The sequence below is a fragment of the Gigantopelta aegis genome, chromosome 10, assembly GCF_016097555.1.
Source record: "Gigantopelta aegis isolate Gae_Host chromosome 10, Gae_host_genome, whole genome shotgun sequence".
In the NCBI taxonomy this organism is placed as follows: Eukaryota; Metazoa; Mollusca; class Gastropoda; order Neomphalida; family Peltospiridae; genus Gigantopelta; species Gigantopelta aegis.
In genome coordinates this window covers 30,126,112-30,147,642 of record NC_054708.1, presented here as the reverse complement: position 1 = coordinate 30,147,642, position 21,531 = coordinate 30,126,112, and the positions used below count along the sequence as shown (strand labels likewise).

General features: G+C 37.2%; 2 protein-coding genes across 4 annotated transcripts in view; one reads left to right on the top strand and one right to left on the bottom strand.

Annotated features, from left to right (window-relative positions):
- The window catches only part of LOC121384720 (prominin-1-like), a 42,468-nt gene extending 35,269 nt beyond the window's left edge, over nt 1–7,199 (bottom strand). For both annotated transcript variants that reach the window (XM_041515240.1, XM_041515238.1), the window contains exon 1: nt 7,003–7,199. In XM_041515240.1, the coding sequence (XP_041371174.1) occupies nt 7,003–7,075 (73 nt within the window). In that variant the 5' untranslated portion in view covers nt 7,076–7,199. The remainder of the gene's footprint in view (nt 1–7,002) is intronic.
- LOC121384719 (prominin-1-A-like) overlaps nt 2,227–21,531 on the top strand; it is an 87,429-nt gene continuing 68,124 nt past the window's right edge. The window contains exons 1-6 of one of the 2 annotated variants that reach the window (XM_041515237.1): nt 2,227–2,582; nt 13,562–13,617; nt 14,610–14,738; nt 17,543–17,616; nt 19,361–19,481; nt 20,674–20,740. In XM_041515237.1, the coding sequence (XP_041371171.1) occupies nt 2,303–2,582; nt 13,562–13,617; nt 14,610–14,738; nt 17,543–17,616; nt 19,361–19,481; nt 20,674–20,740 (727 nt within the window). In that variant the 5' untranslated portion in view covers nt 2,227–2,302. The remainder of the gene's footprint in view (nt 2,583–13,561; nt 13,618–14,609; nt 14,739–17,542; nt 17,617–19,360; nt 19,482–20,673; nt 20,741–21,531) is intronic. The other variant, XM_041515236.1, reaches the window with a different exon arrangement.

The window sequence follows — 21,531 nt, the reverse complement described above, 5'->3', positions numbered from 1 at the left end:
TATTATTTTTAATGATACCACTAGAGATCATTGATTTCATATTAATTGTGTCACATACTTTGGAGGCTTTCACCCCTCTTGAAGAGTATTCCATAAACAAGCAACATGGCAGACGGCAGAAAACTGCATGTATTTTTTCCTATGCAATCTCAGCAAAGACGATATCGGCGACATCGTTGCAGTCTCGTGTGTGTAATCTGTATATTTGTAGTGGGTTTTTTTTTTCGATTTGTGTCTGGACAAACTTTGGAGGAAATCTAACGGCAATTAAAGGTAGGAGAGTAATTTTTTTTAGTTGTTAACAATTTGGTTCGGACAATAGTATCATTATCTGGAAATTGAGATAGGACCAAAGAGACTGTTTATCAGAATGTGTGTATAAGCATGTGCGTGCATGCGTGCATGACAGGTGTTAAGGGCCTGCTACACGATACGATAGAATCGGACCGAGTTACTCGTACGAGTCACTGGCACGAGTCAATCGGACCGATTGAATCGGACGTGTTGCCACACGGTACTTGTCAGTCGTATGAAACGTGACGTCATTGAAAAAAATATCCTTCCTGTAAACATGGTAAACAATGTTGTGTATTGATAAGAAGGCGGCTGTCGTAACGTCTCTGTATTTATATAAATGACTGGACACACCCAACAAAGAGTTGTGCCACTGATACAACTCTATGAGCTGTTGGGTCTGTACCCAACGACAAGCGAACAGAGTTTTCCGCCATTACACTCAGAACGTCAACGTTATCTGCGCCACGATCTGATTGGTCAACGTCCCCAAACGTCCGATTCAATCGTATGAAAATAGAACAAGTTCTAAACTTCGACTCGTACGGGCCGATTCAATCGTATGGCATGCCACACGTTACGATATGCTTGTTGGCGTTGCAATCCAAGTCACTCGTACGAGTCACTCGTATCGTGTAGCAGAGCATTTACAGTTGTTAAAATCAACACTTTTTGGATTTAGTTGTTTTATATATGCTGTATTTACTATAAAATAAACTTCAAAGTTTAGTTTTATTAGTTAATTAGAAAGTGGTCGAATACTTGGTCAGCTGGTCGAATACTGCATACTGTTCCTTGCGGCACTCAAACCTACTTTAGTCGGCGTATACCGCATGAACAAAACTTGGGTCTATTCAGTGAATAGCATTGCCAGTAAGTATTTACGAAGAAAAACAAATATTAACAAATGCCAATAAAATTAACATGTTATAATCCTTTCTTTCTTAAAGCCGCACACCCTAGTTCCATCCAGCGAAAATAAATTATAATTTGGTTAATCTACAAACCTGTAACACACTTAGATCACATTTTTATCAAATGGAGTGAAAAAGCAGGTTTTATATCGATAAATACCATGGGAATCCCCATGTCCCAATTGCTTGAAATAATTTTGAAAGTTAGTATTCTGATGTCACCGGTAGATGTTGCTCGAAGCACAACAATGCCTACGTCACGACAAATTTCACAGACTTGGGGTGCGTTTCTTTCACCTATCCTGGACATGTTCCAACTGTTCTGTCCTGGTTGTATCCCCTCTCCAGATATCGTAAGACTTAGCAAAATTATTGGTTTTAAGGGTTTGTAACGTTTTGTATTGAGATACTTACTTGTCTGAACTTTATTGTTACTGAAAATGTTCACGAACTGTGAAGAAAAATCTCACAAATGAACAACAACAAATCGGATGTTGATCGCGCGAACCGTGCCAAAATGATAACGGTCACGTGGTATACCAACGTCTGTGACATTGAAATGGAAATATCCCCTCTAAAAATAGATTAGACCCCCCCCCCGGTCCAGATCACGATACGCCCCTGACCGCTACCTGCATTATACCTCGGTCACATATGATGCTGCCGCCGCACGGTTTTGCGGTGTATGAACGGAAGTGTCTAGCTGCGGGTTTCTGGACCGCTAGCTGCATTAACAGTCAATATGAATATGTGTGTGTATATGCCACAGTGTATGAACGGAAGTGTACACTAAATGACTAGCTGCGGGTTTCTGGACCGCTAGCTGCATTAACAGTCAATATGAATATGTGTGTCCCTTCAACATAAATCTGCACAAGATCAAAGAAAAGGGCACATAACTTACATGGATGCGTTGGTGTTTTGCCTTGATCTCACTTCGAAGCTCGCAATTTCCTGTGTACGATGATACAACGGCGGTAAACGTGACGTCACAACTCAGGTTAGATACTTTGCAAGTTGCATGACGTCACAGCGGTTCATGAATTCATCCTGGCTCTAATACGGTTATCCAAGAACCGTTTATTTGTATCTATATGGATAATAATATCTTTAATATGCACGCAGTTGTGCTAATTATAGCTTTAAATCTGATAATTAACAATTGTAGGGTAGCGTCCAACGATTTATATCATAGAGGTGACGACAAATATGGCAATATTGTTTTTGACAACAGAACGGTTAGTTGGATTCCTCACATCCCTGAAGGAAATGTAGAATTTAAAACACTGCCAACGGTTGAGGTTTCTAAAGGTGAAGAATATTATTCGCTTCCTAGAGGCTTTGTAAACATGATGAAACCAGAGGACAACCTGAGTAAGTATTGCTAGTTCTCGAAAACCGTAGGCTTTCAGTGGCGGATCTAGAGGGGGATCGTAAAAAACTGAAAATTAATATATAATAAAAATTATAACTATCGCAAAATTTAGGAGGGGCGGGCCAGAATATCACGATTACGTGTTAGTGTACACTTCCACTCTTTGTTGTAACAATGTATGATCTTGAAGAAGAATGGGGGTCGGGATTGTAGACCAGTGGTAAAGCGCTCGCTTGATGCGCGGTCGGTTTCGGATCGATCCCCGTCGGTGGGCCCATTGGGATAATTTAATTCCAGCCAGTGCACCATGACTGGTATATTGGTATATTAAAGGTCGTGGTATGTGCCATCCTGTCTCTGGGATGGTGCATATGCTACTAATGGAAAAATGTACCGGCTTTCCTCTCTAAGACCAGAGGTATCCCCAAACAACAACGTCAGATATATGATAGTAACGTTATGTTATGGCAGTGTGCACAGCGTGGAAGTGGTTTTGGCTGGTACCTCCGATGTTTGAGCTCGACCAACTTTAGGGTTCACACGCAGCAGGTATCCATTTATGTGTGTCTTGTGTTAGGGCAACGACCCCAGTATTCGACCACTTAAAGGGACATACCCTAGTTACGGCTAGTTGTTAACCATTACGGCGTTGTTTTTCGCTATTAAACCCATTTTTTCACAAATAAAATTGCACTTTACTTACCGTTTATTATTTAGAATATACAGTTCCATTCACCTGAAGTGTTTTTTGGTAATCCTGGTTTTTGTAATACCACAAAATGCATTTTTCGTATTTCATAAATCGCACGCACGTCTGAGAAAAAACCGTTGAGCAGACAAGGTCTAATCTATTTTTAGAGGGGATATTTCCATTTCAATGTCACAGACGTTGGTATACCACGTGACCGTTATCATTTTGGTTCGGTTTGTTTTCTCGTGCACGGTTCGCGCGATCAACATCCGATTTGTTGTTGTTCATTTGTGAGATTTTTCTTCACAGTTCGTGAACATTTTCAGTAACAATAAAGTTCAGACAAGTAAGTATCTCAATACAAAACGTTACAAACCCTTAAAACCAATAATTTTGCTAAGTCTTACGATATCTGGAGAGGGGATACAACCAGGACAGAACAGTTGGAACATGTCCAGGATAGGTGAAAGAAACGCACCCCAAGTCTGTGAAATTTGTCGTGACGTAGGCATTGTTGTGCTTCGAGCAACATCTACCGGTGACATCAGAATACTAACTTTCAAAATTATTTCAAGCAATTGGGACATGGGGATTCCCATGGTATTTATCGATATAAAACCTGCTTTTTCACTCCATTTGATAAAAACGTGATCTAAGTGTGTTACAGGTTTGTAGATTAACCAAATTATAATTTATTTTCGCTGGATGGAACTAGGGTGTGCGGCTTTAAGAAAGAAAGGATTATAACATGTTAATTTTATTGGCATTTGTTAATATTTGTTTTTCTTCGTAAATACTTACTGGCAATGCTATTCATTGAATAGACCCAAGTTTTGTTCATGCGGTATACGCCGACTAAAGTAGGTTTGAGTGCCGCAAGGAACAGTATGCAGTATTCGACCAGCTGACCAAGTATTCGACCACTTTCTAATTAACTAATAAAACTAAACTTTGAAGTTTATTTTATAGTAAATACAGCATATATAAAACAACTAAATCCAAAAAGTGTTGATTTTAACAACTGTAAAGGCTCTGCTACACGATACGAGTGACTCGTACGAGTGACTTGGATTGCAACGCCAACAAGCATATCGTAACGTGTGGCATGCCATACGATTGAATCGGCCCGTACGAGTCGAAGTTTAGAACTTGTTCTATTTTCATACGATTGAATCGGACGTTTGGGGACGTTGACCAATCAGATCGTGGCGCAGATAACGTTGACGTTCTGAGTGTAATGGCGGAAAACTCTGTTCGCTTGTCGTTGGGTACAGACCCAACAGCTCATAGAGTTGTATCAGTGGCACAACTCTTTGTTGGGTGTGTCCAGTCATTTATATAAATACAGAGACGTTACGACAGCCGCCTTCTTATCAATACACAACATTGTTTACCATGTTTACAGGAAGGATATTTTTTTCAATGACGTCACGTTTCATACGACTGACAAGTACCGTGTGGCAACACGTCCGATTCAATCGGTCCGATTGACTCGTGCCAGTGACTCGTACGAGTAACTCGGTCCGATTCTATCGTATCGTGTAGCAGGCCCTTAACACCTGTCATGCACGCATGCACGCACATGCTTATACACACATTCTGATAAACAGTCTCTTTGGTCCTATCTCAATTTCCAGATAATGATACTATTGTCCGAACCAAATTGTTAACAACTAAAAAAAATTACTCTCCTACCTTTAATTGCCGTTAGATTTCCTCCAAAGTTTGTCCAGACACAAATCGAAAAAAAAAACCCACTACAAATATACAGATTACACACACGAGACTGCAACGATGTCGCCGATATCGTCTTTGCTGAGATTGCATAGGAAAAAATACATGCAGTTTTCTGCCGTCTGCCATGTTGCTTGTTTATGGAATACTCTTCAAGAGGGGTGAAAGCCTCCAAAGTATGTGACACAATTAATATGAAATCAATGATCTCTAGTGGTATCATTAAAAAATAATAATAATAATAATAATAATAATTAAAAAATAATAATAATATGATGTCATCACGTTTGGTTTTATGTCATAACATGTTATGACGTTGTTAGATTAAGTCCTATCCTTTCACCCCTCTTGAAGAATATTCAAAAAAAAGTCAAAATGGCAGCTGGCACAAAATTACATGCTTTTTGCCCTATGCGCTCTCAGCGAAGTCGATATAGGTGACATAATTATCATCTGGTATGTGGAATCTGTGTCATTGTAATGGTTTTTTCAAGATTTTTGTCTGGACAAACTTTGGAGGAAATCTAACGGCAATTAAAGGTAGAAGAGTAATTTTTCGTAGTAGTTAACAATTTGGTTCAGACAATAGACTGAAAATAAAAGAAAACATAATTCTGTAAGTCCTGACAAACAGCACCAAAAGACATAAAAGTAGTAAATTTGTGGTTATTGAGAGTTTATTTTGAGAATGTATCCTCAAGCTTTTCTATTGGTCGAATACTGGGGCAACCCTTTCTAGCATATGTCATTATTTGATCACGTGGTCACGTGATCGAAATTATAATGACTGAGGTCACATTGCATTGCCAGCTCCATTTGATTATAAATAAAAACCTTAAAAACATTTTCAAAGATTTCAAATGGATTAAAAGTATTGCAAATGTTCACGGGATGTTGGATGGTGTAATAGCATGCTATAAAAATGGCCGACGTTCATATTATCACTATAGCCGATGAATATATACTTACGTTCATTCACATGGTTATCATCTGCTATTGCGTTTCCGGAAGAAAGAATGTTCACCCTGTCGCGTATGTTCAAAATACGTTGGGAAATCTATATACTATTCAGTTTAAACGAGTATGGTAATTAATTACATACACTGGTCGAATACTGGGGTCATTGCCCTACTCCCTAACTGTCCCTGTACTTAGATATTAGCTGAGTACATCTATACTGAGCAGAAACCTTAAGACGAAGTGACCAACTTCTGGAATACTCTTACAGCCACCGGTAATCATGATATATCGGGCGTCTCCTCTCAATGTGAGTGCCTCCCTCCCCTGCTATATATTTCTGGCTACGCAAATGCCCACTACCGGCCTCAGTGTAGTGGTTAAGCCAACGGACTTAAGACTAATAGGTACTGGGTTCGCATCTTGGTACAGGCTCCAACCCAAACCTAGTTTAACGACTCAATGGGTAGATGTGAGGCCACTACAGGGCCGTAGCTAGGATTTTTTTTTTCGGGGGGGGGGGGGGGGGCAACTGAGTAGTTAATAGCCTAAAACTCCTTAAACGGTTAAGAAGAGAATTTTCTTTAAGTTTCTATAATTTTTTCCGGATTTTTCCCCCCTCTTGCCCCCTCCCCCTCCCCTCTAGCAACGGCACTGCACTATACCGACTTCTTTGTCACTAACCGCTAACCCTCTGTCCTGGATAGACAGTGCAGATAGCTGAAGTGTGTACCCAGGAAATCATGCTAAAAGTTTAAAAATCGGAAGTTAATATACACATGAAAATAACTATAAACAAACAAACAATGCCAATGCACTTCATCGGTCATGATAAACCAGGCCCGTAGCCAGATTTTTGACAGGTGTTGGTCGTTAAGGCTTATGGTGAGGCACGAAGGACGCGAAGCTTTGACGAATATTGAAATTTTTAAAATGTCACCGATTGGGGGGGTCGGGGGGGGGGGGTCGGTCGACCCCGACCCCCTATTGGCTATGGGCCTGTAAACAATTGAACAGACAAACAAACAAACACTTACCTCTATTAACGTATCCATTCAACATTTGCAGAACATATTGCAACTGAACAGCATAGTAATTAAATGCCGTCATTAGGTAGTAGTAGTACTATATAGTAAACATTTAAAATAAATATGCTTATAAAATGTATCAAAAAGCGATTCTATTCGCATACTTCTGAACTTAAAGAATGTACGTAGTATCGCTTTGAGATCAATAAGCATATTAAAGTGTCAAAGCATTGTTGACGTCACGTCAAATAAATGTTGGTGTTTTTATGGTAACGTCTTCGGCAATTTTCGTAACTTAACGGAAAATAGCGAAATAACCAATTGAAAAGCGCAGCTCCAGCTCCCCACCCACTGGTACCGCGCCTGACAAAGAATAAAAGTAGCGCATAACTATCCAGAGTAATAATCCATTGTCCATATCTGGTTTAACAGTAAAATATGTATAGATAAAAAGCCATTTATACTAAAACGATATATCAAAAGGTATTATCTTTATTAACGATTTGTTGAATGAACAAGGAGACTTTCTAACATATGAACAGTTCATAGAGAAATACGACATAATTACCCATTTTTCTGGAATATGCTTCATTGGTCAGTGCTATAAAATCATTCATTTACAACCTAGATAATTTAAATCATGACGTTTTGATAGCATTACAAAATCCTGTTCTTCCATATAACTTAAAGGTTTTGTTCAAAGATCAGAAAGGTTGTAAACATATATATGATTTACTGAACGCTCAAACCACCATTCCAAAATCACAAATAAAATATTCTAAAGAAGGATATATCTATGATATATATGATTGGGAAAAATATTACATTCTACCCTTTAGATCTGTCAAAAGCACAACATTATCTTGCTTTCAGTATAAAATCATACACAGAATTCTTACAACTAACAAATTTCTAAATATGATTAATTATATTGATTCCAATGCCTGTAGTTTTTGCAACAAATCACCTGAAACCATACAACACCTTTTATTTGAATGTAGTTTACTACATTCTCTGTGGGAAGCAATAGAAGAATGTATAAGAAATGAAACTGGAATTAATATTACTCTAAGCAGAGACATAGTTATGTTAGGCATGATCAACAACGAAAAAGGTGATTTTGTAAATTGGCTGACTATCAACATAAAATATTATATCTACAGTATGAAAATACAAAAAAGAAATTTACATGTCAATGCCGAGAAAAATATTCTACAAAATAATTTTGAAATAGAAAAATATATTTATTACAAAAATTGCAGCTATGAAGCATTTCATAAGCAATGGACAATTTATAAAACACTCTTTGAAAGAATGTTTTAATTAAAAATAAGGCTTTGAAAGTTCACTTGGAAATAGAGTACTAATTAAAATGTCATTATCTAGTACTCTCTCAATATACCCACAACTTCTTTATACTTATCTACTGCTGTTGCACCCACCCCCCCCTCCTCTCTCTCTCTCTCTCTCTCTCTCTCTCTCTCTCTCTCTCTCTCTCTCTCTCTCTTTCTCTCCGTCTTATAATTATCATAGAAAGCATTAACATATTCAAATGGCATATTTTGTTTAGATACTATTGTTTAAATATGTACTTTGTAAGGCAGTGACCACGGCTCCCCAACCTGTTCACTGCCTATGTTCTGGGGGCAATAAATCTTTAAAAATAATAATAATAATAATAATTCATTGTCCGTCACAGGCAGGACTGATGATGTAAAACATATAAAATACATAAAAATATTCATGCATAAAAATAACAGCCAGGGTTTTTTTTTAAATTATTTTATTTTATTTTTTTATTATTATTATTTTTTTGTCAAATCCAAAATGTAACATTATGTCGTACTTGTGGGTCATCCTTATTGGATGTTTCAAAAGTATAAATCTGCAGAAAAAACCCCATAGGAGTAAATAAAATTATTGGGATGGTTTTGGGGGGTTTTCTTAGGGAGGAGGTGAGGGTAGGTGATGGTGGTGATATTCAATTCAAGATATAATATTTACACTTCAACAAAAATAAAATAATAATAATAAATGAATAAATAAATATTTTGGTCATTATGCAACTTTGAGACTGTCGCTTTAAATGAATGTATTTTAAAGCTCCAACCTCGTGATTTATATGCATTATTAACCACTTAACATTGGCGAGAGTGTCATTTGTTATGAAATATACAAGAAACAAAGGTAGATTCAGTATACTTTTAAAGGGATTCCTAATTTAGGTGTTTGCTCAGTTTGTTGAGCTTAGAATAATGAATAAGCATTTGTCTTAGTGCAGTAGGTGTAGCTACTGTGCCTACATGAATAAAACATATTTAGGGGTCACAGCACACTTGTGACCCTTAACTTTCTTTTCCCCACCCCACCCTTAGATCCGCGCCTGCATGGATGAGGTGATGGTTTGGTATAATATGGAGAAATTATTACCTTCGAGATGGATTTTAGTGCATTTTGCATATTTCTGTGCTCGTCAGAGCAGCAAGCAGCAAAAATTGCTTTTGGAACGATCGAAAAAACCCCGACGTTGACGCGCTGTTGACGCGTTGCGCTAGTGGTGGTATGTATATGGTAATTCATTGGAATTGATTTTTTGCTGGCGACGCGCTGCGCTAATGTGGGACGGCCTTTAGGAATAAAGTAAAATAGTGTTATGTCAAAACGTTTCGATGCGGCGGTTTGTTTGGTGTTAAAAACAGAATGTTATTACCGGAACTACTTTTTATCAATTACGTCAACAACAGAATCCGTGAGGATTCGATCATTTCTAGTTTTATCCCAATATCGTCTGCACTGTGAGTGACAGTGACAAACTGACAGACGACAGTCACAATGTCGGATGACAGATACGAAAGTTTTGGCGGAGACATTTACGTTAATAGTAGAAAATAATCAAACAGAAATGACATAATAAGTATGAATCTAAGTCATTAGAAACTGTTTTTACTGCACATAAAGTTGACAGACGCAACATTTTGCCGGTACTAGATCACATGTTTAATGAGCTTTATCAAAAATATCCAACTGAATCAGTATACTTTTAGGTTTGGTTGATGGCGGAAATTGTTATAAATGAATGTGTAAAATCTGGTTCATGTATGTTACTTCTAAATGTAGTAATTTTCAGAAATCTTACCTCACGTGTAGCCTTCTCACATATTTCTATCGCTTCGCTTAGTACCAATATCCAGTGTCGCTCTCATACGGCGGTATACGCTTGATTCGTCGCCTGTGCCGCCATAGCTCGGCAAAGCAAAAACGACAGCCTGTTGTCAGTTTCAGTTAACACGTGCGTTTGCGATTTCAAATTGTAGGGTTCGTCTCAAAAAATTAAAAGAGAAATCTTGCGCTGTACGAAGAACGTTCGGTTGAGGATACGGTACTAGAGTTTTTAGTTAAAACAGGTTTGATCTTGACAATGTATTATCAACAGTCGTACCTTCCTATTTCAGAATTGATATTTTATAAAGTGTTAGTAGAAGTTTCAAAGTTTAGTTTGTATACTAGTAACACATTAATCATGTATATATTTTTAAAATAAAATATACTAAAGTAGACAATGAACGTTTTCACTTCTTAATTTTACGTGTTAAAATCGACAAATTCAAATAAATATTAGTTCGTTTGGAAAGGGTAAAGTTAGGGGTGTGTGTGTGTGTTTAATGACATCAAAGATAAAGCATATTGATTTAATAATCATCCGACCCCATACAACCGTAAATAAAATGTGTTGAGTGCGTCGTTAAATAAAACATATCCTATCCTTCCTTCCATCTGCTGTTGGATGTCTAACATTTGGTAATTTTGACATATAATCTTAGAGAGGAATCGGGTGCATGTGCAGGGGGAGGGTATTGGAGGTCGAAACCCTTACTTGCCCAAGCTTAAAAAAATTGTGAAATGTATTTTTTGGGGAAGCATGGCTCAACACAGTCTATAACCCCAACCCCGCTGAAATCCCTGCACACGCGCCTCGGAAACCCGCTACATTTTCTTTTATATGTACCATCCCACAGACAGGATATCACATACCATTGTCTTTTATATACCCGCCGATGGGGATCGATCCTAGACTGACCGCGCATTTCTAAAAAAACACCTTTTTAGGTCTAAGTAATAAATAAAAATAACATATAGTCTTGAAAAATGTTACGTAAATCGAACACAGTACTCTCTTCCTCTACCCCTAGAGCGTTACGTAATTAGTAACACCCCCATACATGTAACACGTATGCCAACAGCTGGCCACTGTCAAAATTTCAAGGCAAATCCCCCACCCACCGACCACTGGAAAGGCGTTGTACCATACCTCTATGGATATAAATATGTTTTGGAGATATGAGACGACCCCTCGATCAAGACAGTTAAATTTGTTCAAAAATTGCGAAATCTCACGTGATCTCTTGTTGGGGAATTCTATACTTGTGATAAGCCAATAAAAACCGATATCGGTACGAGCCCGTCAGAAGTGTCCCACTTTCAAAATACTGGCTTTGTTTTTGACCTGGATAAGCCAGCGTAGTGAAACGGATGCGGAGTGCGGTGTCATATATGCACCAAACGTAATTGGATTTTCTGTTCTATATGCTTAAATAATAAAAATATTCCGGATACTAACGTCAAAAATATAACGTTCAATTCTTAAATAATAATAATAATAATAATAATAATAATAAAAGTTGATGCGCCAGGGTCAAGATCGACGCGCGTGCTGACCAGAAATTTATTTTGTTTGGTCTAAGAATGGGGAAGCTGCAGGGACATTCCTGAGTTTGCTACATTGTAAGATGTTTCAGACTAATAAAATATTTCTACGATTAAACTTACATATTCAATATATTTTCTTGTTTAGAATATCAGTATCTGTATATTCAATGTGTTTCTGGTCGTCTTAATATTTGTAAGAAGCCCAAACTGGATTTTGTCTTCAAATAATTTCGTACGTACGAAAAAATATATTTTAAGAAATACAATAAAATTTAACCTAGTACAAATATCAGAACGGCCAGAAACACATTTAATATACAGCCACTAATATTTCATGCAGAAAAATATATTTGATATGTAATTACAATCGTTAAAAAGTCTCTGTTAGTCGATAACATCTTAAAAGTTGCAGCAAACTCAGGAATTTCCCTTTAAGTTATGACGTCGCTTCCCAAAATTACGTCATTCGTTGTGCATGTGAAATCATTATGGCACACGTGTGTCATTCTGGTTATATTTCTTTAAAATGTAAAGTTAATTTCTCTGTCCTAGCAGATTGGTCTGAAAAATTGACCCTTTCTATGGCTATTCTGAGGTGTTTTCTGCTGGCTAGCCTAGCTGCTTTCTGACCACATTTTTTTGGAAAGAAATTACATTAAAAATCGGGATATGATTTTTTTTTTCGCCTGTGGACCTCGCCAAAGTTCCGGCTAACTCAATAAGAGGGCCAAATTCATGCAATCGAAAATCACCATTGTGATGTCACAGAATATACCTTCAGCTATATTAAGTGCTTAGAAAACACTTGACTGACAAAACCGATCCACAAGAAAATAATTAGCACTATGTTACTATATATATACACACATTCGTTGGCCTGGCGAAATAGATTTAGCACCCCTATGTTTTGATAAGAAAATATAGTTTTTATAGGTTAAACAAATTTGGCGGAATGTTCGAACTCTAAGTACTCCTTTAGCAGCCTTCTCTCTCATCGTACAGTGGGTAAAGCGCTCGCTTGATGCGCAGTCGGTTTAGGATCGATCCCCGTCAGTGGGCCCTTTGGGCTATTTCTCGCTCCAGCCAGTACACCAAGACTGGTACATCGAAGGTCGTGGTATGTGTTATCCTGTCTATGGGATGGTGCATATAAAAGATCTCTTGCTGCTAATCGAAAAGAGTAGCCCATGAAGTGGCGACAGCGGGTTTCCTCTCTCTATATCTGTGTGGTCCTTAACCATATGTCTGACGCCATATAACCGTAAATAAAATGTGTTGAGTGCGTCGTTAAATAAAACATTTCTTTCCTTCCTTCCTCTCATCGTACATACATACAAAACGATTATCCGACAAAAGGATAATCAAATATAGTTTAGCAGGATACACAACAAGAAAAAAAAATCCTAGACGACATTCTTCAATATGGGCGATCATTGCTATTTCATTCATATAGTGGCCAGTTATATTTTTACACACTGCACATAAAAACCTATTTTTGTTTTTTTCCAAAACACTTTTTCTTTTCTCTAACGTCAAGCCACACTGGGATCATTGGCACAAAAACATTAAAAATGTTTGATCTGGTATGGCGTATAGGAAAAAACAAGAGTGGTCATATCCAGCTAGCATTTTCCCCCACCCAGCCTTTAAAAGCTTATCAACAAATAAAGTTATTTATTTAGTTATTTTATATATCGGGTAATTAAAAAAGAGAAAAAGTCTCACTTTATGATGTTGAATACTGTATGCAAAGTACGCCACCCCACCCCCGTCTAAACCAGTGGTGGTTAGTCCATTTGTACAGAACGGTTAGCATTTTGCGATGCGCTCCTGAATCACTGTTGAATGTTGTATTCTCCAGATACCATAAGAAGAGTTCTTAATGAAAAATTGAACATTAAAGAAGACTTAATGAAGGTAAGATGATAGACGGATTAGTTTTGTCTCTGTATGTTATCTTTTGGTTTTAATTATTTGTATATTGTATGGGCCTAATTATGTCTTATACCCACTGAACTGTATACAATATTTGGCCAAAACAATCTTCTATAGGAAAAGTAACGGGCTTAAAACAGAAACACCGCCGGAAATTATTTCTGTTTGGTCCATAATTTTTCACAACGGCTAACACAAAAATCGTGCATTTGATAATACAAGCATGATATGTGGTATGTGTAATGTTGTTGGGTCACTTGTTACAAAAATGACGTTAGCCACCTGGAATTACAATATGGCTGTCATTTTTCAAGACTGCTGTCATTTGCCATTACAACTAATGGTGTCTGTGTCTACTTGGTGATACACGTATGACACTTGGTATATATTATGTTACTGAGCCACTTATTACAAAAATAACATTATTCACCAGAAATCCTAAGACGGTCACAATTTTTCAATATGGCCACCATTTACCGCTGCTGCTAACGGAACAATCGTCTACTTGATGATAAAAGCACGAAATGTGGTGTATATAATGTTACTGAGTTACCTTTTACAAAAATAATATTAGCCACCAATTTCCAAGATGGTTATAAAACATTTCAAGATGGTCACCATTTGCCTGTACTGCTAAAGGAATACTCATCTATTTGATGAAAAGAGCATACAAGATGGCTGTCATTTAATCAGGTTTGCTAATGGACTAATATTCCAGCTGGTGATAAAAACACAAACATTTGGTATAAATGTATATACACATAATGTACAAAATGTGGTAAATGTGTTTTTAAATACATATATACTGTACACTTGTTATCTTTTATAATTTTTATTATATATATATATATATATATATATATATATATATATATATATATATATATATATATATATATAGACAGAGAGAGAGAGAGAGAGAGAGAGAGAGAGAGAGTAATTAATATAATGTTTTTATATATTTTTTTTTCTAGATCATATTTTCAGACCTTCACGCCGGTTTTATCACCTGCATTATCATTGGAGTAGCTTTCATTGTTTTGCTTCCGTTGAGTGGGCTTTGCTGCATCTGTGTCCAATGTTGTTGTAAAAAGAAAGAGAAGGTAGCCTACTTGGTTATGATAAATCCATCACTAGTACTAATAGATTGTTAATATAGTCAGAAGCAGAGTCCACATTTTTTAGGATTTCGTTCTACCCGAGAGAGTCAAAACGACCACCAAGGTTATTCCATGTAGGATGATGTCCTGCATCATTTTCCAGTATAGGTCAACTTTGAAAAGTGTGTATGAGGGGGGGGGGGGGGGGGGGGGGGGGGGGGGGGGGGTGGGGGGTGTCACCCTAGGTCAATACCTTTTATGTGGGGTTACTTTTAAACACTAACAACACACTGAATTAGCCAAACGTTTGCTTCAAAATTTTGATTTGCATATTCAACACAAAACCTCAACTTTAATGCTAGTTCCAGCCAGTGCACCACAAATGGTACATCAAAGGCCGATTGATTTTAGGGCTGTGAGACATGGAGGGGAAACAAAAATCGAATGTGTGGAATGCAATGCAATGGCAGGATTTGGCATTCATGTTCAATGTTGGAATTAAGATACATAATGCTAGTTTACTTTATTCCTTAGTCTCATCATCTAGTGTAATTGCTGCATATTAAAATTTATTTATTTGTTTATTTATTTGTTTGTTTATTTATTTACATGTATTTATTTATTTATTTATACATGTATTTATTAATTAATTAATTTATTTATTTATTCACAAACTTATGTGTGAACGGCTTTGTCGATTTACAATCTAATTAAAATTAGCTCCACTATTACATGTGGATCTAACAGCAGCGCGTTGGAGCTCATGTCCAGTTGACCTTTCATTCGACCAATCAAAACCTTACTTGCAAAATCATGCCAGTGATTTGAAAAAAAAATGAAAACATTCGGAATTATGCCAAGGGTATACGAAATGATTCGGGTGAATTATGAAGTATGCCGGAAACTAATTTCAATATAAATGTTTATTTAAAATTTGTTTCCAGATGAAAAAACCCGTGATGGTATAGCCATAAAATCTGTTTATACTAGTATACAATTCAGACTTTATTACTTCACTTTCCCCCCTGTTTTTTAATGTTGAAATAGACCAACAAGTTCGCCTATTGCATAAATAGTCTCGCCCGATATTTTTATAATTTGTATGCTCCCGAATAACGCTATAAAAGGCGAAGTGTAATTGGTCGATATTTAAATTATTATTTATAGATAAAATGTCACCTGGACATGGGAGTCCACGCAATGCTGTTAGATCGATTTACACAGTTTGCGGATGATTTTTTTTGTTGTTGTTGTTGTTTATTTTGTTGCTGTTGTCTGTAATTCTTTTGCGTCCATCTGTGTATGAACAAAAAAAAAATCATCCGCAAACTGATGACATAATTTTTAAGTTCATCGAAAAATTAACAAACTTCCGTTGCTACGTCTAGACCAATGACATGACGTTACGTTGTAATTAATGTAACGGAAATTTAATTACGGAAACGGAAATTTATTTCTTACATATCCTCAAACACCAGGTTTTAAGCAAATTTTAACATCTTTATCAACTAAAAGGTATTTACAACCCTCTGCACCTGTAGCGTTCCAGGTTAACCATACCTCACAGCGTAATAGATTTGCTGTCTTTTTATTGGACGTATAGTATTGGTGACCTGGTCATCACCTAGGAGCAGCCAGTCGGATGTCTTCAAATTGTTAACTATGTGTTATCAAAAATATCGCATTGTGTTCTCACCAACGGGTGTGTAAGACATATATATATATATATATATATATATATATATATATATATATATATATATATATGATAATAAACGAGTTACCATTTATTATCAAATTTATGTCCCGAGTGAAATAAGTTAGAAACGATGTAAACCACTTTACGCACTGTTCTGAGAATTGCTATAATTTTGTAATTTAGTTATAAATTTAACACCGAAAACGAAGAGCCACAATTGCAAACTCTTTAAACTACATTACGTCATTTTGTGTTTTTGCCAAATCGTGATGACGTCATACCGACAAGGTCATTGGTTTGTAAGCGTCAAATTGTCCAATAGTATTGTTCGTTAGACCAATGCAGAATATTTCTCAGTGAGAAAATATGGAACATATTTTCCCTGTTATGAGTGACTAGTGTAAGATATTACTCATGTCATAACAATTACTCAATATCTCAATATCTAACTAGTGTAATATTGACACGTGCAGACTGGCGGGGGAAAATTGTTTTTTTGAATCACGTAGATATTCGAATGACGTCACTTTGCTTCTCCATGCAATAAAATAACTAGGTGCATGGCGCGACCTTTTTCTGAACGCTAGTAAACAGTGAGTGCAAAATTGCTGTTGAAAATGTTTTGTTCAGAGATTATTAACGTATCTAACCGTATTTGTACAAAATCTAAACTATTCATTGATGACGTCTCGTTGCTCACTATGACGTCGTTTAAGTTTACGTGTGACGTAGATCACTTGCTGACACAAAATAACTTGTAGTAGGTCTCGACATCTGCTTACTTCTGCGTTGCGGCTTGTTTGTAGTTCGTTTGTAATAAATAAAATACTAAACTAGCTTGCCTGTCATACCATTTTTATGAAACTCTTGAACAATGTTTGTATCTGACTCGCTTTCGCTTTCGCTTGTCAGATACCAAAACTGTTCACTCGTTCAGTAATGTGTGTGTGTGTGTGTGTGTGTGTCTGTGTGTGCGTCCCTCCCCACTTCCTCCCCTCCCACCCCCCACATACACATGTCACTTTTTGGCACCTTCCTACGCCTGTGATTATTACTATTATTATTGTTGTTGTTGTTGTTGTTGTTGTTGTTATTATTATTATTTTAGAAACATTCCTCACAAACCAGAATGAAAAGGATATGTTTCAGTGTCACGTTGGTGATCTTTTCTTTGTTTATAATGTGAGTACACATTTTATATCGTCTCCTTTTGTTGTTGATGGTGATGTTTTCAATGTTTGAAGACAGATTTCTTCAATTAGTCCAGAGGATATGTAAATGAATCGTGCACTTTTTGATAAAAACATGAAACTTGGCACACACATACTACACATCATAGAGATTAAGTTTAAGATTGAAGGCATTCTCAATATGGCCATGGCAATTTCGCTATATAAAAGCATGGTAAAAATAACCCTAAATAATATTTTATTGTCATTTTATGTTTAACTACTAGTACTTCCATGAATGAACCTCTAGAGTTAAAGACTTACTTAGAACATTGACCTCAGATGACTTTTAGAGGTCATTTCAGGGTCATAACTGTAAAGAAAATGGATTTGATTACCATTGCATCATCACATGAATTTATCCATAGATAACAGTAAGGGGTAATTACCTTTAAAACGTCTTGCCAGTTTTCATTATCATAGAACGAATACAAGTGACAAAATCTTAAATTTGTGTTATCCCTGCCCCTTATCTCCGTGAGACTTGGCTACGTCTTGCAGCTCCAATTTCATAGTTTAAAAAAACTAATTTCTCAATGCTCCACACATGAGAGTTTTATTTCTGAGACACTATGGAGTACACTGATCAAGAAAAACTAAAACACATTTTTTTCCTTTCCTTTTTTTTCTTCTATTAAAATCTCTTTTGCAAACTAAATTAACAAAAAAAGAGAATATATATATTTTTTTAAAGTTTCCTCCATATTTTCTTAAATATTAAAAATTATATTTAAAACATTGCTACAAAATATACATTAGAATATTCAGAATGTAATACTGAACAGTATTCAATCAAATGACTATGCCTAACCACCGCCAATTTTGAAGGAGCTAAATTCCGATATATGTTAACAGATAAATAAAGTTTCAGCCATTTTGAAAAATGGCCACTATTTTCATATTTAGCTGGGCTTCTGAAATGACCATCACATATGTTCATACAGATCAGACATCAGGCTAACTAAAGACCATAGTGCCTTTTAGTCCCATGTTTGGTAGTCAAATTGTTTACTGGGTCATGGACTACTAAGCTGATCCTGCTATTGTACGAAAATTTGTCTCGACTTGAATAGAGGTATGATCTGGGAGGCTGTTGTGTTTCTCAAAAAGTCGTGGTAAATAGTGTCCTGTCTATAGGAAAAGTGCATGCACATAAACGATGTTACTGCGTTATCGATAGAGCAACCCTACATGTTACAGGCAAAATGTGGGGGGGGGGGGGGGGGAGCGTAGCTTAGTGGTACAGCGCTCGCCTGATTCCCGTCGGTGGACCAGTTCGGCTATTTCTTGATCCAGCCAGTGCTCCACAACTGGTGTATCAAAGACCGTGGTATATACTATCCTGTCTGTGGGGTGGTGCATATAAAAGATCTCTTGCTGCTAACCGAAAAGAGTATCTCATGAAGTGGCGACAGTAAACTTCATTTCTCAATATCTGTGTGGTCCTTAACCATATGTCCAACACCATATAACCGTAAATAAAATGTGTTGAGTGCGTCGTTAAATAAAACATTTCCTTTCTTCCTTTTCACACGCCAAATAGCTGTGTGTTTATGTTTGTTTTTTGCTGGGGGGTTTTCTTGGGGGGGGGGGGGGGGGTTGTTGGTTGGGTTTTTTCTGGGTGGGGGGGGGGGTGGGGTTTAAAGAAAACAAAGGTGCTTAGGTGTCATTAATCAACCATTCCTTTCTTTACCTAGGGTTGCTGTTCATTTGGTGATTGTCTCTAGCACTCTGTGTGATTTCATTATAAACCGTGTGGACAAAGTGACCACCGATATCCTCACTGACATGAAGTCGTTCATCACTGACACAACAGGGGTTCGTCAATCATAGCAAATAAACAAATAAACAATACGTGATTCACTAGTATAGCTATTATCTCTTTATCCCTCTACCGGTCTGTCTGCCTCTATCTTCCTCTATCTCTGTATATGTGTGTCTGTCTCTCTGCCTATCCATATAATCTGTCTCTCTGTCTGTCTCTCTGTCTCTCTCTCTCTCTCTCTCTCTCTCTCTCTCTCTCTTTCACACACACACACACACACACACACACACACACACACACACACACACACACAATTGTACATATGGAGGTTACTACTATTGTGTTTTATGCGAGCCTCTGTCTCTTTCACACACACACACACACACACACACAATTGTACATATGGAGGTTACTACTATTGTGTTTTATGCGAGCCTCTGCTATTGAAATGAGAGAGAGAGAGAGAGAGAGAGAGAGAGAGAGAGAGAGAGAGGGAGGTAGAGAGAGACAGACAGAGGTAGTGTGAGAGAGAGAGAGAGAGAGAGAGAGAGAGAGAGAGAGAGAGAGAGAGAGAGAGACAGACAGACAGACAGACAGACAGAGACAGATAGACATATAATCCACAGACAGACAGACAGAGACAGATAGACATATAATCCAGACAGACAGACAGAGACAGATAGACATATAATCTCAAGCTTAATACGTGTTTTTGTGAACTAATTATCACCAGTGTTCTAGTGTACCCTAAAATATATAATCTTTTCGTTGACGTCAGGCCAGAGTTACTTATTCTTTTATTTCCAGTAGACGTTTATTTAAAAAATAACAAATAAATTATTGTTTTGGTGTATAGATATCATAGGTGACAAGACATTCAACACATGTGGTCACGCTACACTGGAAAACGGTAAAGACTTAAAAGTTATGGAATAAAAGGATTCATTTAATAAATTTTTCATTGTATGTGGATTGCAGGATAAGTAACATAACTGGTTACTAATCATATAGCTTTATCGTGTTCAGTTCGAATGGCGATTGCCACTCAGCTAAGGCCTCGCAGAATTCGCCATTCTAACCTTCGCAGGATAACGGCGATATCTTAATTAAGACAGTAACCAGTTATTCTCAATAAAGAACTCGTAATACAAATGACATCTAACAACCACTGATGTAGTATTCTATATTTCTCCTATACTAAAATATAATATTGTAATGCTTTGCAATTTTCATTTTATTTTTCAGCAATTCCGATACGTTTGTGTGGACATGTATAAACTTATAGCCGACGTCATAGTACACGAAATTACGAGTAAGCTGGTTTGTCCGTTACAAGCGCTTGGCCATAGAACACTACTAGCCCACCTCACGATATTAACAAACTGAAACATTCTACGAGTACTACTATATAGCAATACATGAACCCTACCTGGCCAAATAACAGTTTAATGGACATAATTCTGTGGAAAAAATCAGTAAATCGTCATGAAATCAAACTTGATCTGTAACAGTACATGATTAAGCTATACACAAAGTTTCAGATCAGAGTTTCGTAAAATCAGTAGGATTCACATGCGAGTGTAATAATTTCTTTATTATATATATACCAGTGCCGTAGCTAGCGGGGGGGGGGGGGGGGGAAGGGGGCAGTCAGGCGCGGATCCAGGATTTTTAAATAGGGGGGGGGGGGCGGAGGGCGCGAAGCGCCCGAGATTCCTAGGGGGTCCGGCGGCATGCTCCCCCGCGAAATTTTGAAATTTAAGTGACCTGAAACGCGATTTCCTCGCATCTGAGTAACAAAATAGCTATATTAACGTATGTTTTTGGTATTGTCATACTGTTTTTGTTATCTTCAAAATTGGGAAATAAGTGCATTTTTGTGTAATTCCACTCTAGTGTATGCTAGCCTATAGTTAAAAAAATAATAATAACTTGACCCCAAAAATAGGGGGGGGGGGGGCCGGGCCCCTTGGGCCCCCCACTAAATCCGCGCCTGGCGGTTGCGCGCACACACACACACACACCGAAAAAATCCGGAAAGCATTATAGATACTGAAAGAAAATTCTCTACTTAACTGTTTAAGGAGTTTCAGACTATTAACT